General features: G+C 33.3%; 1 protein-coding gene across 4 annotated transcripts in view; it reads left to right on the forward strand.

The window, feature by feature from the left end:
- Positions 1 to 18,491, forward strand: part of lrp1bb (low density lipoprotein receptor-related protein 1Bb) — a 631,192-nt gene extending 612,701 nt beyond the window's left edge. For all 4 annotated transcript variants that reach the window (XM_087268160.1, XM_087268163.1, XM_087268161.1 and 1 more), the window contains 6 exons: positions 4,360 to 4,473; positions 6,853 to 6,929; positions 7,188 to 7,278; positions 8,488 to 8,638; positions 11,497 to 11,571; positions 17,132 to 18,491. In XM_087268160.1, the coding sequence (XP_087124286.1) occupies positions 4,360 to 4,473; positions 6,853 to 6,929; positions 7,188 to 7,278; positions 8,488 to 8,638; positions 11,497 to 11,571; positions 17,132 to 17,272 (649 nt within the window). In that variant the 3' untranslated portion in view covers positions 17,273 to 18,491. The remainder of the gene's footprint in view (positions 1 to 4,359; positions 4,474 to 6,852; positions 6,930 to 7,187; positions 7,279 to 8,487; positions 8,639 to 11,496; positions 11,572 to 17,131) is intronic.
- The last annotated feature ends 307 nt before the right edge of the window (positions 18,492 to 18,798 follow it).

Raw genomic sequence — 18,798 nt, forward strand, 5'->3', positions numbered from 1 at the left:
ATTATCTTGCAAACAGCTGGAGTCCTGCCCTGTTTGGTTTGGCAGGGAGGCATGGATACATTTAGAAAGACTGACAATTTATTTATTTTTTGTAGGGTATAAATTCGTTTTTGTATTGCGAGATCAGGAACTGATGAAAGCATGGGCCACTCTCAGAGCACCATGTGTTCGGGATGTTGATAATAGAGGTAGTAAGGCCACAAAGCTCTCAGCTGTGACCGGTGAAAAATATTTGTCCCTCACGCTTTGATTTGAAGAGTTTCTCTATTTGCGCAGGAAATAGTCAGGGAATGAAGTGTTTCAAAACCTTGGGTTTCATGGTTTCCAGGGCTCTGCTTGTATATATTGTTTTATATTGTTTTAATTTATTTTTAAAAATGCAAAATAGGTAAATATATAGATCTGTCTTTCTGTCTAGACTGCAACATCACAGTATATGATTATAAAAACTGATAAACCTTGAAATGATTTTCAATGTAAAATGCATTTATAGCAGATTTATGAAATATGCTAATACAAACAAAATCAACACTTAACATTATGCAATTCTGTTTAAAATATTAAGCAGCTTGATTATTAATTGTCATGCAATTGATATGTATACATAGATTCACCAATTCAATCATTACAGCCATGTACAAATAACAAAAACAAAACAAAATCAATAAATCAATCCGAGTTGCTACAACATTTTATAGTCATAATTTAAAATCCTGAAGAAATGATATAACCTTTCGCAGATGAAAATGTTTTTGCTTGTTTGTTTTTGTTTTGTAAATACATTTTAAAGTAATTTAAACTATAGGCTAACTTGTAATGCAGTGTTAGCAAACATCCTTTTTAATGTACTGTGCTAATATGATAAAATAGTCAGTTAAAAGTTGCTAATATAGATACTCTACATGAGTATAACTGTGGTTGCAGACTAGATAGAAGCTGCAGCTACTCTTATGAGACATCTAAATATTCATGTCTATGGCCATTCGAACAACTGTAGTTCACTTTTTTCTTTTTCTTTTTTCTTTTTTGTTAAATCTGTAGAAGAAAAATATGAGTCCTTTGCACAGATTTGAACAAATTTGAGTGTCCAAAGGATAAATTCACATTTATAAACATGTGTTTCATAACCACATCAGGTTATGACCGTATACATCCACTTATGCCAGAGTTAAAAGATTTTAAGCTTTTTGTTTTACCAACCGATGAAGGGGATTTGAAGTCAGAGTGCTTGAAAGACAAATAACTGAAACCTTTAGCTGTGTTTTTTTAGATCATTTAATTCATAGACTTACAGTTTTTCTCATTCATTTTGGTGCATTTGTCAAAACACTATTTACTTTTGCACAATAGTTAATGCGTTTCTCAAAACAATTAGTACAAACTGCAAAACCTAGTTGATAACCTGCAAAAGTGTTTCACTTGCTCAAAAAGTGGATAGCTCATTCCTCTAAAGCAAGTATTCATGTTAATAAAAGTGTCAGTGTCATCAAAATGAAAAGTCCAGACAACTTTGTTTATAAAAAAGATAGTCAGATGTTTTTGTCATGTTTTCATTATGACAATTTACTCTGTATATTTTTTTAAAGTTCACTGCATTTAGTAAGGTATCTGAGTACAAGACACTGAATATGTATGTTTCACAATTTTACTGCATATGCTCTTTACAATTCTAATTTATTCACAGCATTGTGCAAAAGAATAAATACACCCTTGTTTACAACAAACGTATTGGGTAGAGCTGTGAACTAACATAAATATGTCTCTAAATCATTCAAGAAATTGTTCAATTACTGTAAATTCTTAGAAGACATTTTCAGAAAAAAAAATTAAATTTGTATAAAATTAACTTGACAGATTTTGACAACTAGTTTAACATTTTTGTATGTAATGACTCAAGTAATGAAATGAGGACTATGTGTATGACTATTATATGGAATGACTATTCAGCATTCACAAGTTCAATTAATTTTGACTGACATGACATACGCAAATGATAATGTTATAAAACAGCTGAGAGTTGTATAAAAGCAATTGATGCATGTCCGAAAGCATTTGCAGTTTGTTGGAAGGAATGACAAAACTGCTACTATGATGTGCACAAATTACTAATTGTTTTAAAAAAAACTGTTGTGCAACTCTAAACTGGTTGTAAGCAATGCACCAAAGCGACTGAGAATAAACTAACATCTAGATGAGAGGCATGTTTTAAGTATGTACATTTGTTTCTATGAATGACATATTTGAACATTAATGGTCATACATGAAATATAAGACATTTCTTTACTTATTTTGAAATGTCTATATGTGAAGATCCACAAGCAAACAAAAACAATACAAAAAAACGATGATTTTCATTATTGATTTCCCACACTATTTACTTCCTGGTCATTTTGCCCTATATTTCATCAGTCTTTTCCTTCCCGTCAGATGTTATAAGCAGCAAACACAGCTCTTGACAGAAGGCATGTATAATGAATGCTCTGTGAATCATTGTGGTTAGCAAGCATTAAATTATCGCCAGTTTTATTCACTTTCCAAACTTGTAAATGGTTGTTTTGGAAATCATCAAATGCTCGGTGCAGTTTATATGGCATTTGTGGCGATGACTAGCATAATCGAGAGAATGGAATCAATTTCTATGCAAATGATCCCTCTCTCTCTCTCTCTCTCTCTCTCTCTCTCTCTCTCTCTCTTTTATATTTTTTGTGAGGTCCTGATAATGTGTTTCATTCACTGGATCTGAGTCACAGGAAATGTATGGGATGATGAAACAGTATCTACCAGGAAGTCATGATAGTTGACCTAAATGAATTTAATGTAAATGAATTCCAAAGAGCTGCATATATTTTAGAAGAAGGCGAAGTTTTTTTCCATAATGCTCAGACAATCTAACAAGTACAATGTAGTAATAATAATAATAATAATAATAATAATAATAATAATAATAAAACATTTTGCTAGAATACAAACAAGATAGATAGATAGATAGATAGATAGATAGATAGATAGATAGATAGATAGATAGATAGATAGATAGATAGATAGATAGATAGATGGATGGATGGATGGATGGATGGATGGATGGATGGATGGATGGATGGATGGATGGATGGATGGATGGATGGATGGATGGATGGATGGATGGATGGATGGATGGAAGGACGGACGGACGGACGGACAGACAGATAGATTGAACTGAATTTAAATGAGACTTATTAATTAGGAAGTGTAATATTAATAAAATTGCAAACAACAAAAACTTTTTCAAAGCAAAGTGGTGGAAAAAAATTTTTTGTTTTTTTTTCAGCCAAGTGCATGCTAAATGATCAGTTTCTGGTTCAAATTCAATTTTATTTTATTTTATTTTATTTTATTTTATTTTATTTTATTTTATTTTATTTAAGGATTTTTCCCAATGATAGGTTGCAGCTGGCAGGGCATCCAATGCGTAAAACGTGCTGGATAAGTTGGCTGTTCATTTCCCTGTGGCGATCCCAGATAAAAAAAAAAGGACTAAGCTGATATTTAGATAAATGAATGAATTTACAGATTTTAAGTGAGAAAGCTGTCTGTTACCTTATTACAAACATGCAAGACAGATTTCATAACTTACATGGTAAACTAACAAAAGATACAGTTCAACAGACCTCATGCTTTTTAGGGTGATGATCAATAAACTTAAAATCTGTCTTTCCCAAATTTCAGGATCTGACGGGCTGTGAATGCATGAGATAACATTAGTCTGTGGCCATGCATGACAGCCTGCTTCCTACTGAATTTAGCAGTTGGTCACATGATGCATTATTTTAATTGTCATCATTTCTTTAAAGTACCTTCACTTGATTGAATAGGTAATTGAAAAACAAATATTTTAATTCCTCGGTAAACAGTGTGGGAACTGTTTTCCTAACAAAATTGCTTATGATATTTATTCTACAAGCAAGCACATACGGTACAGGCCACACTAAAAAAATGTTGTTGCAAACAATTTATTTGTGTTGAATTTAAGCAAACAAATTAAATTTAGTAACGTTTACCTTGATGTGTTTTTTTAATCCAGCCCAAACAAATTGTTTACAACCACTTAACTTAAAATATTTTAGTAAATTCAAGGAATCATCTTTGAATATTTTTTTCAGTTCAGATACTTGCTGCTATACTCTACACCAGTGTTTCCCAGTGTTTCTGATGAGTTGATTTCGGTGTGTTTGATTAGGAAGAGGTTGAAAATGTGTACTATCAATGTGCCTTCAGGAACAGTGTTGAAAAACACTGCTCTACAGATCATCCACAATTCCTTGCAGTTGTTGACAGTTATTTCACATCTGACTGTCCTCACTTCACTGCCATGTGTTCCAGCTGCACGGCAGGGTTCAAGAACCAGCGCTGCGATGAGCTGGCAAATCCATGCGATTACTACTGTCAGAATGAAGGCATATGCACAATAACTGCCCTTAACAAACCTCGATGCAAGTAGGTCCCGCTGTTCTCCTGATTTAGACGCTTCATCTCCACCAGACTTGATCCATCCACTTTTATGATACCTACATCCTTTCCATGATCCTCAAGAACATCCCATACCACTCAAACCTCTCTTTTTTTATCTGTATTTGATTGTAATTTGTGTGTTTTTGACGGTTTTATTTGTACTTGGGGAGGAATTTATACAGTCAGACAATTAGAAAATGTGACTTGGCTCAGTTTGTAGTTTAGTGTAGGGTTTTAATGTGCATGATCCAGTCTTCACCCTCATTTCATCCGCCGAGAAACAAACATCAAACATCTGTTTAATCATAAACATGACCCCCGCTGGACTGCTTCCATTTACAAATGAGATGATTCATGACTTTGGTTCCGCTTTACTGCTCGCCATTTAATGAGCGTTTGCAGTTTGTTTGCACTGCACATTTGCCTGCTCTTAAAGTAACAGTGCACCCATAAAATAGTAATAATAATAATAATAATAATAATATGCATCACTTGTTTACTATTTACCTTTTCTAAGTGTGTAATGCTTTATGGGTCATAGTATAGTCATACTTATTTAGTGTTTGTATGTATGATATTTTTATATGATAATCAAAACATTAAAGTTATATTGTATATACAGTATGAGCATGCAGGATTAATAATTAAAATATAGGTCTGCAGTAGAATTCATAATCATCAAAGTTTCTTTTCTGTAAACCAGGTTTATATAATTACCTAGTTTTTACGCTTTTTATTATTTTGAAGTCCTTATTGTTCACCATGGCTGCATCTATTTGCTTAAAATCAGTCATAATGTCAAATATGTGTTTTTTACTTCACTAAATAAATGATCAATTTAATGCTTCAATTATCAGTGATAGTACATACATCAGTTTGTAAACAAATAAATAAATCAAATTAGTTCAAGTAATTAATTAAATGGGGCAGCACGGTGGTGCAGTGGGTAGTCTTGTTGCCTCATAGCAAGAAGGTCTCATGTTCGAGCCCGGCCTGGGTCAGTTGGCATTTCTGTGTGGAGTTTGCATGTTCTCCCCGTGTTTACGTGGGTTCCCTTTGGGTGCTCCGGTTTCCCCCACAAGTCCAAAGACATGCGCTATAGGTGAATTGGGTAAGCTAAATTGTCCGTAGTAAATGTATGCATATCCTTGTTCTCCTGGTTATAGGTTGAGCGATGGGCTAACAACCCACCTCATAACAATTAGATGTCACGAAACACCAATAGTGTGTGGCTAAATATATAAACTTGAGAGAAGGAGTAAATAAAAAAAATATATTAATTTGCAGAACCATTTGAATAGCGCATTTCTTTTGCCCTTATTTTAAAGTAATATTATGCAATATATATTACAGATAACAGATAAGTATTTTAGAACATTTATAACAATTATAAAACATTTACATGTAGATTGTTTGCAACATATTTAAAACATTTCTAAGCATATTAGATTACTTTTTAATAACAAAACAATTTTTGCAAGATACTTCACCATTAAGGCGATTCATGTTTTTATTTTTTTTGTTTCCTCTGTTTATTTCTGCGTTTGAATTGCAGTATGCCACCTTCATCTTTTATCCAACAACTTTTTTATATATATATATATATATATATATAGTTGAAGTCTGAATTATTAGACCCTGTTTCTTTTTTCCCCTAAATTGTTTAACTTAAACTTTTTCAACACATTTCTAAACATAATGATTTTAATAACTCATCTCTAATAACATATAAATAATAAATAATAATGATTTATTTATTTTTGCCATGAGGACAGCACATAATATTTTACCTGATATTACTCAAGACACTTCTATACAGCTTAAAGGGACATTTAAAGGCTTTAATAGGTGAATTAAGTATATATAAACAGTTGAGGTCAGAATTATTAACATCGACCGCTAAAATCACGATCCTACGATGCAATTAACAGAAACTGTTAATTAACACATATTTTTGATGTAATTTTCAGCTTGCTTAAATTGAAATTTAAAAACTTAACTAGTGAAGATATGTTAATTACTATAGGCAAATGCCTTGAAAAAACATCTTAAAGGAACCTAATGATATTGAGCTTAAAATACAATGTTTAAAAAATGTTTGCAATCCAGCCAAACAAAAGAAATAAGAATTTCTGTATTTTTAATATCTTATTTTGATTAATAAATTGTAGCCATGGTGAATAAGGATTTCAAAATACAAAACAATGAGATGATTACATTCTACTATTTGTGGGTGTACTGTTCCTTTAAGTACTTTTAGGCCTGTCTGTTTACATTTAATCTGCTTTGCCTTAATAAAAAGCAGTTTTTGATTTGTAAACAATGACCCATTTCTTCTGTTTTGTGCCTGTTGTTTTCAATCAGATGTTCAGCTAATTGGTCGGGGACGCAGTGCGAAAGACCGGCGCCAAAGAGCAGCCGCTCCGACAACACAGCCGGAGGTGAGCAGCGTCTCTCCTAATTCAATAAAGATTCACTCCTTGAATTATTCAAATGAAAAGAACAGTCAAACGACACATCTGAATATACATCTGGGCTTTGTGTTAAATATTGGTTTAATATCTTTTTCAGCTGCAGTAGTGTTTATTTAATTTCACTGTGATGGAGTATCTAATAATATCCTGCTCCACCTGCACAGACACCTGGGGATTTAATAGTGATTCTTGCTTCTGGCTTTTCTTTTCTCATCTGTTAAACAGGAAGTATAGCAATCATTGTGCCGTTAGTCCTGCTGGTCATTCTGATCACCACAGTGGTTACAGGTGTCTTCATTTGCAGAAGACGACAGAGGTACTGTTTTAAATCTGTTAAGTAGTAAATAAAAATGTAAATATTTGTTTGTGTACTATTTTAAAATCTGTATTAGTATATTTAATGCATCATGGTTTTGTGGTTATTTTATTAATGTTTTAGGAATATTTTTACTTTTTCATACATTCAAGTAAAAAAACGAAAAAAGTGGAATCACACGTATGTTTGTTTGTTTGTTTGTTTGTTTGTTTATTTATTTATTTATTTATGTATTTATTTATGCATATTTGTAACAGCTTTTATAGTTATTTAACATTTTTTGAAATATGCATTATATTTTTTTGATAAGTTGAACATTAATATTAATAGTAAAATATTGTGGCAGATTATGAAAGTACTAAGTTGACAAAATGCTTACAAAATGCAGATTTCTTTGTGTTATGAAGTATAATAAAAAAGTAGGCTTTTATTTATATATTTAGTTATGCATATGTGTAACAACTTTTATAGTGATTTATAATTTTGTGCATAGAATGTTTAAAAAAAAAATCTCTTTTTTCCCCACTAACTTTCATAGATGGTAGTCAACAACATTATATGCAGTATATTATTGTGACATTGAAGCATTAATAACAGTCTATATATGCAAGCAGATCATTTTAGATGTTATACTTTAAAAATAGGAGAAATATATTTAAATTGAACACTAAAATATGATGACAACAAAAGAACTATTCATTGGATTTACATCTTTACATTAGTTAAAACATTGCAAACGTTGTATTATTGTGGAAGGTAATGATATTAAGTAGACAAAATTTTAAGTATAATATAAAAGTAGGCTTTTTCTGTTTTATTTATTTATTTTGTGCATAGGATGTTTTAGAAAAATCTCTTTTCCCCCCTCTAATTTTTATACATGGTAGTCAACAACATGATATGCATTATATTATTGTGACATTAAAGCATTAATAACAATCTATATATGAAAGCAAATCATTTTAGATATAATAATTTGAAAAAATATATGAAATATATTCAAATTGAAAACTAGAACTAAATAACTATTCATTGGATTTACATCTTTATTTATTTATTTTTTGTTTTGGCCTGATGCATCTTGTGAAGCTTTAATCACACTAATTTGACTGTTTAATAAATTTGAATGCTTGTTTGAAAATGCAAAGCACATAAAAACAGTGTAGTCTCCAGTCATCTTCAGCTATTTCAAGTGCATCTCTGTCACAGGGGTAAACGTGTACAACGGCAGCCCATAACTAATGGAGGCATTAATGTGGAGATCGGCAATCCATCCTACAACATGTATGAGGTGGACCATGACAACCACGCAGATGCCGGAAGTCTACTCAAACCAAATTTCACACTCGACCCCCACAAGGTTGGTGCATTTTTACACCTAAATACAAGATTCCTCAATGATCACAGTCATAAAGAACAGTGTAGTACAGTGGTTCTCAAACTGTGGTACGCGTACCACTAGTGGTACGCGGGCTTCCTCCTAGTGGTACGCGGAGGAATCGCCAAATAATGAAATAAACAATTAACACTTTTAATCCTTTAATGCGTAATATTACATCAATGTGATCAGCATTGGCTGTTTTGTGAAGCGTACAATCACAGTGCTGTGCTTAGAGTGTTTATTTTAGTGCATTGTGTCATAAGCTGCTGAAAATCTGTTTCCGAAGTTTAAGAATTGATTCTGAAGCGTGATTTGACTGACATGAAAAGTAGCCAATCACAGTCGACCTTGTCTAGTTGCGTGAAACGTAAGGGCGGGACAAAGGCTTTCTGTGTTGCAGAGACAGAAAAAACAACTTAAAAACAAATGTTTTGTTGGAATAATGCTTCTCGGATGTTTTCACTATAGAGATGTCTAGCAGAGCAAATAAACCGCGAACATATTTCCTGCCTTTTTGATGATCTACATACACGTTTCGCTCTCCGACAGCCAGTCGACTCGCCTCTGACCTGTCACTCCTCTAAATACATTCTGAATGGCGGCGCGGGAATGGAGGTATTGCGCAATAACTCATTTCTGCAAATGCGGCGAGTGCTTTATTTTATCACGAGAGCGCAAATCGCTAAAACAGATATGCGAGCTCTTAAATAGGCTTTTTTTCCCAAATGAACTGCAAGTCCTCTCATGATCGCCTGTGTGCTCAGATTGAATATAATCGCGATTTCTCCACTATTAGACATTTATCTTTGCTCCTTTACTAAATTTTAGTCAAAAGTATTCATAGTTATCAAGTATTTAGAAATAGATTGATGCATGATCGATGACAATGCTAATGGTCTTCTTATTTGGCTTATTTGTGTTGTGAAGTGAAACTTACTTTTAGCAAAGGTGGAACATCTTTTATTTCTTTACGACAAAGTAATTTTGCTGTAAATGTTTCTGGATGAGGTATTTGTGTGATTTATACATTTAGCTGTATTATCTGTCTTAAAGTATTACAGGTTAAAACAATCCATTGTTACTTATTGTTTATTTATCAAAATTAACAATAAGGCTCTTAAAGCACTGCTTTGATAAATGTATTGTTGTCATATTTCAAATACCTCAAGTAAAATGAAGTCATTTGTTTTATTTTTTTACGGACAGTGTACTTGTGTTTTTTTTTAAAGTTTCTCTTTTAGATTAAGATCAAGTGTAAAATAAAATCTACATGTGATGTACAGCTTTTTAAGAAACAAATTTGTCATATTGTAAAGAAAAATATTGTAAAATATGTAAATAAAAGGCTAAATTTAAATCTTTTTACCATATACTTTAATTAAACCTTTCAAAGCTTGAAAATATCATTTTAAAAAAATGGGCAAAAAGTGTCTCTATGGCCTTAAAGTTTATGTGGTAGTTTTAACAGTGCTATTGAACAAGATTAATTGTCATGAAAGGAAAAATCGGTCACACTTCCTTTGTTAGTGCAAATTCCTTTACATGTAGCTTTGGGATTTATGCAATTAAACCATTCAATCAGGTTTACACTTAAAAAAAGTGATTTCATAATGAAAATCAGATTTTTTTTTCAAAAGTAACCAACTAGTACTTTTTAAAAGAGTACTTTGTACTTTTACATAATATTAGTATTATTTACTAAAATTTGTGTTATTTTAGCAGTGCAATAGTATTTTTACTTGAGTACAAAAAACATTTCACAAGCATTTAGTGCAGGTTTATTATATTATTAATATATAGTTAATAAATATTATTATTAATGGTTTTTATTTGTATCTATTCCCATGCAATGTTTTATGGGTTGCTGAGAATACATTTCAGGTCTTCAATACATAGCATGTCAGTCTTGAATAAAAAAAAAATAGGTTCTGGAATTGATTTTCATTATGCTGTGCCTGTATGAACCCTGTCATATTTACATTTAACATATATTTTAAGATTTGTCTGAAAGTGTAGGAAAATTACATATAGCCTATATTTATGAGGTCTATAACATTTCCAGCTTTTGATGAATAGGCTACTATGAATACTTTAGATTTAAGTGCAGCAGTTTTCTTTTTACTTTTTAAGAACAGCGCCATTTTTTAATGAACTTTTAAAAGCACATTTTAACTAAAACATTTTTTTTTACCTCCAAGCACAGTTAATGTTCAGACTATTTAACATGTTTAAAGTGACTGACAATAATACGTATCCTTAATAATACGAATTAATCTGCATCATTTTTAAACTGTGCACACCTGTAGCTGCTTAATTAGGCCTACAACGCTATTTTTTAATACTGGTTAAAAAAAATAGCGTCGTAAGGTGGTACTTGGAGAGACAATTTTTTTCTAAGGTGGTACTTGGTGAAAAAAGTTTGAGAACCACTGGTGTAGTAGATGCAGAAAGAACAGGTTTGTGTTTTCTCCTGTCAAATAAGTGTAAATATTAACTATAGTTTTACAGCATTTATGTCCGCCTGCATCTTCTAATCAATATTTCCTAATCCTGCAATTTCTTTTAACTTTATCCATTTTACTGACCCTATAAAAGCTGCAAATGCTATATTTTTAACTCTGACATCTGTTTCTAAAGAATGATGGCTTTTAAAATCAATGCTATAACAGCTGTAACAATATCCACTAAATGTTTCTGCTTCATACTGACTGTTCGTTTCATGCTCTGAACATGTTTCTGTCTAAACCTGTCCGAATCTCAGCATTATATTGATGTTGTTGAGTGACGATGCCGTTCTAAATGTCAAATGCATGCTGGGGCGACTCTGTGTGTTTCAGGGCTGGTGTGTAAAATCCAGTGACCCTTGCACGCTGAATATTCACACTGTCCCTAAGGAAGTAATACCTGGACAGGTGAACACATCGGGTTCCTTTGTCTCTATTTGTGTAACCAATCACGGTCATACTAAATGACGTCTTTTGCACATGTTGTGGTGTGACGTTCGGCATGAATGTGTGTCCTTGTGATTGTTCGTGCATGGCTTATTGGCTCATCTTTTTTTGTGGTTCTTGTTTTCAGTGGTTCATTTATGCAGGAGGTGAGGTTGTTGATGGGGTTGTGAGTGACAGTTGTAAAATAATTATGATCATTTGCTGACATCAGCATGTAGTTTTGGCTGCTTTCAACGCATTGTTTATAGCCTGGGACACACCAAGCCAATTTCAAAGAACTAAGAGCAACAAAAGTAGATTAGAGTAGTTTTGGCCCCTCACATTGACTGTGTCTGGTCATATGGACCAAAAAGCTGATCATGATCACACTAAATTGATGACAGCTAACTGAAAACGTCCATTCTGTGCCTGCGTGAGAGCATAGATATATACACTAGATATCGCATAGGGACCCTGAGCATGCGTCAATAGCGTCGCCACATTGGTACAGTGCTCCCAGGACAAGAGTCATTCAACTGCACTAGTCAAGACAGTGTTATTACGTGAAGATGCGGGACTTTAGCGCTGTCTACGAGTGTAGTAACAAGCAAACAAAGAAAACAAAGCACAAAGGCAGAACATTTCATAGGTAAGATTTCGTTTTTTTTCTGTTTTTGTATGTTATGAACTTTTGTGCTAATCAAGTAACGTTATTGATGATAATACAGTCTCTTACTGCATTCACCATACGGCAAAGCAGCACCAACTCGCATTAAACACTCGGCTTATGATAGTTTTGTTGAATAAAATCAGCAAACAATGCAAAAGAAAAATGACAACGAGATGCTGCGCTGCCAGAAACTTGTATTATTGTCGGCTAACTAAAGTGAACGAGTTGTTCGGGGTATTCATTCACAAACGAATCGCTCCCTCCGTCAGTATGAGAAGTGAAAGCAGGAGAGGAGGTGTGTTTCAGGACATGATTGGATCAAATTTAACAGGGAGGGTGGATAGTACATTTCTGTCCACACAAACACAAGCTTTTTGTCAGGAATGCCCTGATTGATGGTCACTGATCCATCAATGTAGAAAAGTGATGTAAAATTATCATTTTCGTAATTAGAAAAAAAAAATTACATACTAACATCCAGGAAAACTCCCAATCATAGATATATGTGTATATGTGTATATCTCTGGCTTTGGATGGCCACAGTCCTCCACTGTACCTTGGTCCCGCATTCATTTCAAAGGAGCGCTACACTGTAGCAAGATGGCGGCACTATTGACGCATTCCGTCCAATAGACAACAGTAGGCCAGGCGACATCTAGTGTATATATCTATGGCGTGAGAGGATGTACCTTTCCATACCTGCAGGTGGCAGTAGTCTGCATTGTCATTCCACACATGGAAGTCGGAACTTGTGCTGCACATATACAAACAGCAATTTTGACCCTGGGCCATTTTCATGAGTCATAAGTGTCAATTTATGGAAATTGAGATTTACACTCAATCTGTGAGCTGAATAAATAAGCTTTAATAAATATATTTTTACAAACATAGTTTGTTAGTTTTCCTAAATCCACCGTTCCTATGATCATTCGCAAACTGCGCCACAAACTTGTATGCTTGTAACTACACCTCTAGAGCTGTAGTTAGAAGCATAGTTCCTGGCTGTGTTCTATTCCCAGTTATTCTCCCTATTCCCTATTTATTTTGAAAGTTTTAACATTTAAACTTGGATTGATAAAAAAAAAAAAAGAATCTAAATCATCACTTTTAATTGGCTTTCAAACTATTTTTACTGTTCAGTTTCAGCGATCTTATATTGACAATTGCACTCCCTTCGCAATGCACTTTAAAAACATTTATGCCACTTTGAACACAGGCATGGCTCATGATCAAAGCTATAGGTGACCTATTATTTAAAAGCGGAATTTATGTTACGTCTTCAAAGCTTGTGAAAACAAAAATATATAGCATACATTAATGCTTTTAATTTATAGTAGGTCATTTATTAAGAAATATATAATAATAATAATAATAACAACAACAATATTAATAAATTAATAATAATAATAATAATAATAATTGTATCATTGAGTAGGATTTTTTTTGTGTAAAACAATATAATTTGCACAAAAAATTATGTGGATTGTCTCTAAAGAAGTTGTTACTCCATCCCATTTAGAGCATCATTATGAACGTTTTGTGTTATAACTATCGTGGTTCAAACGATGGATCTGTGACAAAGCTACCCTTCCCAAACGATGCATCGTACTATGATAGTTCAGCCACAAGTGATGTTATTGTTTGGGAAACACACCCCAAAGCAATTCTACATGCTGAATGGGGCAAACTCCCTCCAGCGAGAGCCCAACAAGAGGCAACGAGAAACACACCAAACAAACCATCCCAACAGATGCTCACTGATGGCTGAACATCGGCTTAGTGTGTCCTGGCCTTTAAAAAATGTTTTAATTTTTTGTTTAAAACCAGTTTGGAGCAGATATAAACTGGTAAAGTCACACAATGGTTGTCAAAGTGAGTTTGTTATACTTTAACTAGGATTGAGTACCGAAACCATATCGGCACCAGTATCCATGTGACCGGAGTGTGCTGGATGGAATCAGTACATGTATTTCATTGCATCATTTTAGTGTTAGTCTTTATTTTTAAATTGGCGCTGGTGCCTAAATGTCGATTTAGGCACCAGCGCCATTTTATTAGTATCAGTTTGGTACCGGCATCGAACATATCCTATTAGAATTGTTCACCAATAAGGGCCACTGACCTCTGGGATTCAATTTGGCAGTTTTGGATTGTATGTAGAGATTTATAGACATTTGAATAATAATTTTGTACATTAAAAAAAAGATTCCGGTGCCAAATGGAAATGTCCAGTCTGGATAAACTTGATAATGGAGTCGGTCAGCAATGTATGACATGAGTACTTATGTATACAGGTGACCTGCTGCATTCATCCTGCTCCAGTCGATGATTCTGACACTGCAGATATGCAGTTAAGGACATTAATGCAGAGTTTGTAAATGTACAGTGTGAAATGTCAGCTTATAAACACTCAGGGTTTACTGTGAAATGTGAAGTGAGATAAAACAGGATGTATTAACTGGTCTGGTTTTACAGTGTAAAAAGCACTGTATTATGTTGTTTAATGGTATTTGATGATTTGTCAATCATCATAATAGATTATGCTTACAAAAACATTGCTGTTGACTGTTAAATGATGTTTTTATATTTAGATTTGGCCTGAGTTTTTATTGCATTATAGTGTTTCTGAGTGCTTCAAAGTAGTGAATCATTTTGCAAAGTAGTTGGTTCAGTTGATTCAAAGTATTGAAAAGGTTTGTTCTCACAACATTATCGGCATGATTCAATTGTGCTTTTGTAAACCCATTCCAAATGATGCTACTGAAAGCACACCAAACCACACTCATTTTGCAGTGTAAGCAACTCCTTGAATCAACTTACTCCAAATCCTGCACCAACTTTTATTTCTTTTTTGTTTTATGTTCAACATGGTTTATTTAATGAATTGAGTAATGCTCCTTTATTTATTTAAACATAAATTTCCTTCAAAGGGGCTATATGCAAATTTCAGAAAACTTTTAATAGATACGCAAGAAACTCAATGTGATTGAATGTCTTAGTATATTTACAGCTGAGTATTTATTTTTATTCTTTGAATAAAAGTAAAGAAAATTTAGAAATATCATATATAATTTTATATACTGATTAAAATATTGGCAGCAGTGGCAGCAGTTTTCTTAACTGTAGTTAAGAAAACATCCAATAGTAGTGATGTGGATATATATTTGCACAAGTTTTGCAATTCACAGACAGATGAGGTCATTTAACCCTTTCACACGTACATCGCACCGGTGTGATCAGCCTTGGCTGGTTCCTGCAGCATACAATCACACCGGTGTGATTAAAACATTCAGCGTGCACGTCATCAACTGCTAAAATTCGATTTCTGACGGCAGACGCTGAGGCGCAGCAAGAGGTACACAGTGCTTGTCATAAATCATAATTTATCTGTCCTTTTAGATAAACAACATTTATTTTAGGTTTTACACATTTAAATACACATACAGTTAAAGTCAGAATTATTAGCCCCCCTGAATTATCAGCTCCCCTGTTTATTTTCTCCCCAATTTCTGTTTAACTGTGAGAAGATTTTTTTTCACATTTCTAATCATAATAGTTTTAATAACACATTTCTAATAACGAATTTATTTTTATCTTTGCCATGATGACAGTAAATAATATTTTACTAGATATTTTTCAGACACGTGTATACAGCTTAAAGTGACATTTTAAGGCTTAAGGGGGTCATAATTCTGACTTTAACTGTAACTACAAACAAAACATACCATTTAAGGTTTTTTAAAATACATGTGAATGTCTATAGAGGCGGCAATAATAATTATTTCTCAATACAACTGGACGATTTGCTTTGTTCACATAAGATACACACTGTTTCTGTTGCTAGAATATTTTCTCTACTCCTCTCCCAGATAAACAGTTGCTTTCCTTCATGCATTTCGGCAGAGAAGTATAAATAAACATGACGTAAATCCAGCAACTCGGATCTCTTCAGTGATTGTTGCTAGAAGGGATACAGCTGCGATTAGAAATTAACAAGAAATTTTAATATCCTTTATTAAAGTATGCAATAATTGTATTTTATTGGCATCTACCCCTACCTCAACCCTAAACCCAACCCTCACAGTAATGTAAAAACATTATTTGTTGTACAGTGTCACAAAAATTATGCTATATTGATGTGAGCATCCCCAGCTGTGTCCCATCTAGACTTCACCGCGCTGCAGCAGAGGGTAAAGTCTAGATAGGATACAGCTGAGGATACTCATGTCAATATATGTTGACATGAGTATCATCAGCTGTATCCCATCTAGCTAATATAATACAATTAATTCATAATTTATTAAATAATATGAACACGTCTCACTAACTTTGAATCGCAGCTGTATCCATTCTAGCAACAACAGTGTGCCCATTACCCTTCAAATAATACAGTCATTAATAAGCTGTTTAAAGACAAAATATATGTTCTATCACATATTTGAGAATCAGATTATCAGAAATTTCACAATATAGTTAAAACAATTGTCAATATTTACAGAAACGGACAAAAATAAACACAATATGATATATACATAGATTGTTGGGGCTTGTGGCTCATGTGATAAACTTGACGTGTCACCATTCAGAACGCAATGGATTCTAAGTAACCATCACAAAAAAAAAACCTAATGCAGAAGGGTCAGTTGAAATATTTAAAACTCATGTGTGAAAGGGTTAAAGGAAACTGTTATTGTAGTTTGATTTAAAAATATATTTGAGACTATAAACTGTATAGGGCTGGCTATGCAAAACAATAATTTGATGTTCACATATCATCATCACATGCAAATTCTTACATATAGCCCCTTGATATGAATTCTGACATGTTCAAAAGTCATCTAAACATGTTTTCACAATTATCTCTCCAAACAGCCAATGAACTACTCCAATCCGATGTACGCGAAGATGTACCTTGATGGTCAGAACTGTCGCAAACCAGTCATCAACATTGACGAAAGGAGAGAGCTACTCCCAAAGAAACTTGAGGGGACGATTCGAGAAACCGCCGCATAGCCTGACTATACTTTGTACTCTTTTTTTACCTAAATGTACAAAATGTATAAAACAAAAGGAAAACGAACAAAAAAATTTCTATTTCCTATCAGGTTCAGATATCTTGTTTATATTTGGTTTCTCGGCACCATCAGCATTGCGCCTTTAAATCTGTTGCGATATCTGGAGTCATAATCGTCCATCTATTTTTTAAAAGCGTTTTGTTGTACTGCACATGTGATACGAAACTGCTCATTTTGCACATTGTGGACAGTTAAAATCACAACAGCAAGGTCTTTTTTTTTTTTTCTTCTTATGTTTACTTCTTCCTAAATTTTAAGTATGCTGCCTTTGGGGCATCATGACAGCTTAGCCTTTCTTTTTATTTTAGTTTCTAGTGTTTACTTCTCATTACACTGTGAGCGTTTTTCGTTCCCGTATAGTATTAACCTCATTTATCATATTTAATTATGCTAGAAATGCCATATTTGTGTCATTAAACGGTTTTGGTTATACTCATGTAACATTTTATTCTTTCGTTTTCCCCCCCTACTGCTTTTTCTTCCACAACATAGGGCTACATAAGTCAACCACTTGACTTCAGTCAATTCTTATTGAAGTGAGTTTATATCCAGTGTTGTTTACTTTTGCTTCATGAAGTGATTTTTCATTTCCACCACCCAGAAAAATGCTGCAATTATGAACCATGTTTTATGAAACCCAACCAAGTGGCATGCTGGGATAGCTCAGCGCTGAATGGAAATATTGAGCAAGTGCAGTCTGGTATACATTTACGCTCATTAAACTACAGTTCGGTGGTTTGAAAGAAGGCTGTGTGTGTCATGCTACTTTTCTGCTACTTTGCCTGCTTAAAGCTATCGAGCTTAGCAATACAGTCAGCTACACACCGGCTTCATCAAGCAAATTCAAGCTGATAAAATTGACTTCATCACTGTTAGAAAATCGACCTGTTCATCATGTATAGGTTGCAGACCGTTCTTGACATGTCACGGATACCAGAGAGAACTGGGAATTTTAGAGATTATGAATTCAATCGTGCTACAGGTTTCTTTCAGAAGGGACGATAAGATACAACAGATTTTATAATTTTGTATTTGATTTATATGTCGTTTGGCTGCTTGTATTTTGGAAAAGAAATGTATTAAATGTAAGTACTTTTTTATATAAAAGAAAAAGCAAATCAATATAAAATAAAGACATTTTATTTCCATTTCAAAAAGTGGTCCTGTTTCACTCTCATGCTTCGCTTCTTCATTAAAAAAATGGCTTTGGCTTTGACTGACATTTTCGGCTTTTTACTTGGACAGAAATGTCAAAGGATGGATGGCCGGAGATGTGAATCAGTAACTTGAAATTGGGAGGTTGGGGTCTCATATATTGGCAGTCGAGGAATCAGCGAGAATAAAATTCACTCTTGGTTTCGGTGTTAACAGAATCCCTCTATATATATATATATATATATATATATATATATATATATATATATATATATATATATATATATATATATATATATATATATATTT

The sequence above is a fragment of the Danio rerio genome, chromosome 9 (genome assembly GCF_052040795.2).
Source record: "Danio rerio strain M-AB ecotype USA chromosome 9, GRCz13ab, whole genome shotgun sequence".
In the NCBI taxonomy this organism is placed as follows: Eukaryota; Metazoa; Chordata; class Actinopteri; order Cypriniformes; family Danionidae; genus Danio; species Danio rerio.